This window comes from Theobroma umbraticum, unplaced genomic scaffold, assembly GCF_002168275.2.
Source record: "Theobroma umbraticum cultivar Fairchild unplaced genomic scaffold, ASM216827v3 scaffold_81.0, whole genome shotgun sequence".
NCBI lineage: Eukaryota > Viridiplantae > Streptophyta > Magnoliopsida > Malvales > Malvaceae > Theobroma > Theobroma umbraticum.
The window spans coordinates 4,939,387-4,947,126 of record NW_018397268.1 but is presented as its reverse complement, the minus strand read 5'-3'; the positions used below and the strand labels follow the sequence as shown (position 1 = coordinate 4,947,126).

The 7,740-nt window shown below is 31.2% G+C and overlaps 1 protein-coding gene across 2 annotated transcripts; it reads right to left on the bottom strand.

Moving 5' to 3' along the window:
• Positions 1 to 126: 126 nt before the first annotated feature.
• On the bottom strand, positions 127 to 6,284 carry LOC110425343 (uncharacterized). Of its 2 annotated transcripts, none has more exons than XM_089785073.1 (2): positions 5,931 to 6,284; positions 127 to 559 (listed from the first exon to the last, which is right to left on the bottom strand). In XM_089785073.1, exons 1-2 carry the CDS (start codon positions 6,183 to 6,185, stop codon positions 425 to 427), a joined length of 390 nt encoding a protein of 129 aa, XP_089641199.1. In that variant the 5' UTR covers positions 6,186 to 6,284; the 3' UTR covers positions 127 to 424. The 2 variants fall into 2 exon arrangements, with proteins under 2 accessions (XP_089641199.1, XP_021295909.1); XM_021440234.1 differs by lacking the exon at positions 5,931 to 6,284 and adding an exon at positions 3,782 to 4,104.
• Positions 6,285 to 7,740: the final 1,456 nt, after the last annotated feature.

The window sequence follows — 7,740 nt, the reverse complement described above, 5'->3', positions numbered from 1 at the left end:
AATATGATGAAATTACTGAATAGATACCAGATTTAAGTGATTTTCCTTTCCCCCAACTGGGCATTATCATGTGACACTTGATTTAATTTTATGTTATTTTCTGAGTCTAATCAAAGATCAATGTGCTTCTTCTCAAATCTATCCATATACTTGTTAAAAAAACATACTCAATTTAAAGTTATTTGAGTTGCTTCAATGTTAAGACTTCAGACCCCCGTAAATGGCCCAAGATACATCAGCCATGAAACTGCATTTTGTACAAGTAAAAGAGGCAAAACTTGATGAGCAGTGATGTAACTCATAAAGCCTGGACTCTGATTGCTAAGCATTAGGAACAGAAAGGAGGACATGTTCTCCAGTTTAGTATTGACTCCTAAAAGTCCAGAATGTAAATTGTCTGACAAACACAAAATCCAAGGATGTTTCATACATATTGAGAGTCATCATCAGCTGGAGACTGCTCATCGTCGGATGATTCCTTCTTGCCTCCCATCTCCTTCCTTTCCTTCAATCGTGCCCAAATCCACTTCAGGAAAAAGAAACCACCAATGGCATAAACCTGACAGCATATTAACTAATTTGATTAGAACACACCTATTGGAGTGAAAAGGTGTTTGCAGTGAAGGATACAACAATGTGCTCATGTTTTGATATACAGCCCCGAAAGCCAGTTAATCTATTATACTTGATAAACAACACAACCAGAAAACTAATGGAAGGGAGTGAGGCTGTGGCCGCTGTGGTCCAGATGGAGTGTGGTCATTTCTTCTGTGTAGCTAAAACCGACATAACTTGCAGAATTCAAAACATTGGAGTGTAGGAATCCCTCCTCCAATGATTCAGCAAAGAGCCAATTATTCCACTAGTAAAACAAATACCTATGAAAATATATATATTTTTTAATTTGAGGAAGGAGAATTCTATCTCAACTATTCAGGCAGGGGATCATGTACCAATCAATTAGTTAAATGCTCAAATGCAAATACCTATGAAAATATATCTACAAACAGATACATATCTACCACATGTATTTAAGGTTCAGAATTCAGATAGCTTCATGGAAACAAACCATCTAAATTTTTACTAATTTCAGACAAAAAATTTAATTTTACTAATTCCAGTTTTCGGTAATCATCTCTATGAACAGTAAGAATTCTGAAAGATGATAGAAGACATGGCCGGATCTGATCAAAACCAATGAGAAAAGGTACATGGAGTAAAAAGTATAATTGAGAAAAGTAAGGGGGAACAGAGAAAATGAAAAGCATTTATAAAAAAGATAGAAATCAGCTTCAAAAGTATAACTTGTACCTCAAGATAAGGCCAACATTGCTAGAAGATAAAGAAAGATTAACATCAATAAGCACACCTATAAAGTTAGGCTAAGAGGTAAAGAAGACAACAACTGTGGCTTGGTTGCAAATTAACAATATAGACAAATCGGACATAGAGGAAAATCAATGGCAATGGAACTCAGGAAGTTTGGTGCTAGGAAAACTTATTTGCATACAATCATCCTAAATTATTAATGAAAAATGGAAGACAAGAATGTTATAAAATATAAATTGTTAGAATCCCTTACAAATGGATCTTAGCTCTCAATAAACTGGTCATTAAAGGTTGGAGATCATGTATTGCTTCTTAGAAGTCACATCCTGACACCTCCAAGTAAAATCAAAATAAATCATTTTTGAAACTTTTTGCAAGTAGAAAATGCCATTTCTTTGAAAGTGAATTATATAAGAGAAAGTAATAATCTCCCATGAATATTCACTTATATTTTTACAAAGAAATAAAATTTAACCCGTTGGTCTCCATCATATTATTAGTTATTCTTCCAAGTATTTACCAATCATAAAAGATTATTAAACTTCCATTGGTTTATAAGTTATCAAATAAACATAAAATTATACAATCATCTTTTATTAACCAATAATGAAAATTAGAGGTGGCAAAACAAACCTGAAACCAAAAACCCATTTGAAAAAGTTCAAACCTGAAACCAACCAGACCCAATTTAACCAAAAAGTTAAAGACCTGACCCCAAAAAAATCCAAAAGGGCCTAAACCAGAAAATTATGTTGAAATGGTCACATTTTACATAAAATCTAAAATGGAATGAAACTAGCCCAAACCATAAAGGACCTGCCGAAGTGACTCAAACCCGAAGTCACTTGAACCCAAAGTCGACCGGACCGGACCTGCCTATTTGCCACCTCTAACCAGAATACTGCAACTATTCATCTTACACAACCGGGAAGCTATATAACAAGACTTATGAAATAATCCAGCTTACCAAGAACATTCTCCGACTACTCTAAGCAGCCTTTTATAATTTTTTCAAAAACAAGGCTACTATGGCGAAAGCCAAGCTACTTAATCACTTTTAGTTATTTATATACTTAACAACTAAATTACTAAGTTTTTAAATCTGAATGACAACATAAGCAGCTAGTGAGATTTTACAAGTAACACGTTTCATGTGAAGAAACCCAACAATCTGTGAGCCTGTCAGAACCAATCTGGTCTTAATTCAACCCATTAACAAAAAAAGTACTTTATCCAATCTTTTATTGAGAAACTAATGTATTCTCTATCATCTGTTGTCAAAATGCTAACACAACTATTACCTGCTTATAAGGCAGAACAAATGAATTTGACGGAATATATGATTTATACATCTTCCTCTTTACCAATAATTATTGACTATATCAATCATCAAGAAACAGTTTTCACCAACATTTCAGACAATTGACATCATGTAATCACTCCACTTCTATCCTAACAACCTTGGAAGAACATTTTCTTTCAAAATACCTTGTCCCAACAGTCTAAACCACAGATTTAATGAATTTCAACAAAATAATTTACTGATATTCTGCATCATCCCACATCTGTACCAGATCATCACAAAACCAATTTGATCTGCACATCTTCAGAGCTCCAGGAGAATTTTATAACAATATGACTAAAAGACAGTCACACATACGGGCTCTTTCCAGGACGCATTGCAAACTATTCCCTCTATTTTTTTTTTTAATTTTGGCCGTGCCAAAACTATATCTACTTTACTTTAATGAACACTTACAGCTCTTAACTTTTTCTATGTTTCAATACATATAAAATTCTTCTTAAAAAATATTAAAAACACTAACATCAAAGCATTTTCTTAACCTCTACGCCTAGTCAAATGTGGACATTCAATTTGAAACGGAGAGGGTATTAAAGTTCTAGAGACTTAAGTTGTCAACCTCATAGTTTCCATCTTATTTTGCTGTTGACACTGCTAAAAGATTGAGCGTTTATGATCAACAACATATCCCAAGAAGGAGTCCAAAAGTTACTCTTTTTGCTGATGGAACATATTAACAATGTCAACCACAATATATAAAACCTAGGGTTTTAGATTTTATGCACTAGTCATTAATTCAGAAATTCCCATTTACCCTACCCTACCCTATTCATTTCTTTCTACTTCCTGCATACATTGCTACCACTGTTAAAACTACTCCTTCATATATGATAGAAAAGTTATTATTTGATGCACTTTCAGTGTACAATCATTACAATTAAGTGGCAAAGTGTGGTTCACTGACAATCTATGGAAAAACTGAACAACAACAGTGCATCAAACACAAACTCATTACAAAAAACCAGAAAGAAGAAAAAAATCTGAATAAAAAGATTATATTTGGAAAAACCAACCAAACTTTGCTTCTTTTAACTACATTTAGTTACCCAAAACACCCAAAAACAGAAAAAAAAAATAAAAGCAATATACCTGCCAGAGAACTATAGGGTTAGAAGTCCTCCCAATGCACTCTTCCGCCTCCATTTCCAGCGGCGGCGGAAATTTCTGGAGGTTTCCTATAAATACAGAGGGTGGTTTCAGAGTTTCAACTTCTTCCTCCTTTTGAACCGAAGCCTCAGGATTTTTGGAAGGTTGCTTAAAGAAAGGGAACTTCAGCTCTATTTTGGGTAACATCGAGAAGATGTTTTTGGGTTCTACAGAATTATCATTTTTGGTTTGAATTACCTTGTTCTCTGCTTCCGCCATTGCTTAGCATAGACTTGTTTCTGACTGCAGTCTGCAGGCAGGGGTTTTTGATTCATTGCATCGGCGGAGAAAGCAGAGAGGTCACGTGCTTATTGCACGTGCTTTGCTTTTGAAGAATTTTTAATGAGTTTTTTTTATTCATTTATTTTTTGACTTTAATAAATTTTGAAGGAAAAAAAAAAAGAAACAATGCAAGTTTGGCTTAGAAAAATAAGCAAAAAATTGATATTTGTAGAAAAAATTGCAATTAATTTATTATCTTTTAAAAGAATTAATTATGCATTGAATGAATTTTCTTTTTTAAAATATTATTACAAACTATTTTTAACTAAAACTTATCCATACTTAATTATAAAAAAAATCCAAATTAATTAATGATTAGCTGTGACAATAAAATAATGTATTATCAAACTTTTCAAGCAATCAACTGAACTCTAATTAATTAGCCTATAAATATGTTTGGAGTTTTTCATGTAAACACATTAAGATGTTCCACTCATTAACAAGCTAACCTAACTAGAGTTATTCACGGATATAAAATATTATTATATTAATAAATACTCTTTTTATTTTATGCATAATGTTGTATAATTTTTATTAAAACTTTTCAACTTTAATTATATATATTTTTCAAATAATCATTTATTAAAATTTTAAAACATTAACTTTCAAAACTTGGAATAAAGTAATTTTATTTAAAACTTAGTTCTAGAACATATCTAAAATCATTGGGATCTAAGTTGAAAAATTGACCAACAAAAATTAAATCAAGACATTATATGTGTGTCGACGGAAAGAGTAATATTTTTATTCAATTTTAATTTTAAAATATATTATTTTAAGAATATTAAATATTTCAATAATAAATACAACATAAATAAGTGTATAAAACTTTGGGTTTTTCAATGCATCTAATGAGAGTGGCTCGGATCATGAATAGCTCTATTTAAAACTACAAACGTGTCATTTATTTAAAGATTATGACTTTATTATTTTCTCCAACAAGAAAAAAAATTAGGTTTGAAAGGTAATTGCAATCAAAAGAAAGAGACAATTTTGAGGTTGATGAGAAGATCATAGATCCGAAATTAAATCAAGAAAAGGGTTAACCCACTTTAAGAAATTGCTTAGCAAGATGTTAGATCTAGAAAAGGGCCAAAGGCATGCGTAGTATCTTCCTTCACACCATTACCAAAGTACATAGGTCTTTGGACCTACCTCCCATTTCCCCACAAATATACAAATGAAGCAGAAGCATCTAAATCCTTACTTCACACTCAATCTAAACTTTTCCCCTTTTTTTTTTTTAAAAAAATGTTATTTTATATATTTATATTTTTAATTTAAAAGATATGATTATCAAGTGAAATGATACGTTGTAATAATTTTTTTAATCAAAACTTATTTCGATTATGATATTTTTATGAAAATTTTATATTAGTGAATAATTAAGTAAATTTTAATATTACTCACAAATTTACATTTTTACATATTTTATATTTTTATAAAAATTTTACATTGAGTAAATCTTGATATTACTTACGAATTTACATTTTTACATATTTATATCTCAAAACTATTTCAACTCTTACTAATAGTTTGATTTAATACAAAACAATTACATAAGTTTTAACATTATAGAATAAATATGGTTTTTTAATTAAAAAAAATTCAAATCATATTTTTTAAATAAAAAATTATGTATTAGTTAATAAATTAAATATTCATGTGTATGTTAAATGAATATATTTTATCAATTAATGATAATATTAACGACTGGTGTGAGTACACATATTTGCGCACTCCTTCCCTTCTAATCAACCAACGAATAGATAATGAGCAAGCCATGGTCATGGAAAGAGATAGAGCTCACCTGCCACAGAATCATCCGACTCGAAGCCATTCCAGGCTCTTCGGCCTCGAGCTTCACTGGAGGAGGAACTGCTGGCCGTGGCTCTGACAGCTTCCCCACGTCTGGCTTATTGCTTTTCTTCTCATCCGCTTTCTTTTCAATCACAACGTCAACTTCGCGTTTCCTGTTAAAGGGAAGCTTTGTGAAGATTAAAAACAAGTTTCCAGGGAATTTTGGGTTCTCTTCCTTGATCTCAATTTCAACGTTACGAGCCATGGTTTGAAAAGAGAAAAAGGCTGGGGAGGTGAGCTATGGCGGCAAAGTTTGGAGTTTTGAGGAAACAGTGGAGGCTTCTTGAAGATACTTGGCAAAGCTCTAGAAAGTTGTTAGGCCTTTCGCCAAAACAATTGTTTAAACCAATAAAAATGGGATTTTTCCACTTTAATTGCTTTTAAAATGTAGTTAGAAATTCTCTGTTTTGATTACTAAACTTGTTGATTGGGTTTAACGATCTCAATAAGAGTAAAAGAACTAAACTTGAGGTCTTGTTTTGTTCATTGAAAATGTCAAGTAAAAGGGTGAGGTTGTAGAAGTAAAGAAAATGTACAAATTCAAAAATCCAATTGTTTGATATAAAAAGGAGACATCGGAAATTATCTTTTTGTTAAATGTGATTGCTCATGTAATTGGATCTATAGTTTTTAATAAAATTCGATACTTGATTCATATTCATTAAAAGAATAAATTGTCTATGAAACAAATTTAAGTTGAAAAATATTCTTCTGTAACGTCTGTCTCCATAAACAATAATATTAATTATATATATATATTAAATATAAAAACGTTCCATATGCATAACCTATGTTCATTTAGCACTAATTCAAGTAAGAAAAAGCAACATAGAGTCAGACCGCTGGTTACCAACATAGAGTAGAGCTGCTAAGTGTAGAGTATGATACTGTCGTTTTAACGGTTATAAACTTCTTGGTTTGGGCTTCTAAAGAAAGTGGAATCTCCTGTCTCCTTTTTGTGGCCCTTAGCTGCCCTGCTTTTATTTTAATACTAAGTATCCTACACCATATTAACATTGAATTTGAATCGTGTTAGATATTGACGAGGCATCTTAATTTAAGTATTACAATTTTTTTTAAAAAATAAATTTTAAAAAACGTTACGCGTTAGGCTTACTTTTGATTGTAATTGTAACTTTTTACCGTCTCTTTTATCACCAGTAGTTTTTTATCTCAATTTTGTTGTTGTTTTGTAACTTGGATAAATCGGCAATTCTCATTGTGCCCAAAAGTCAAAACCTCAGTTGCTTTTAGTGGTAGAGTCAAAATTTCATGTTTGGAGGCAAACAAGAGGTGAGTCGGTTGTGAGATCTTAGAGTCTTGGGCAATGAAGCCTGGGAATAATTCAAAAACAATTCTACTGCAATATAATTTTACTGTAGTCTCTAAATCTACTAAAATTAATTGTTGACTAATCAATGTGGTGCATTGCATTAAATAGAAAAATTTGTTATAAAGGCAAAACTACAAAATTTGTAAAAAAACAAAAATATAGTGTGAAATCTTAAAAATATTTTTGAGGGAGACGAGTGTCCTATTAACCCCCATTCCCTTGTCACTAGCTGCTTTTTTTGGTTCTTGAGTCACAACTTTTTTATTTTTTTCCTCATCAATTTCCTTGGTATCAATATTATTATTTTAAATCTTTTTCTTCTTTTATTTTTCCTTTTTTTTAATTTGTTATAAAGGATTTGTTTCATTCCTAAAAAACAAACATGTTCTTGATCATTTGTTGTTGTTTGAATAAATGAAAAGACAGG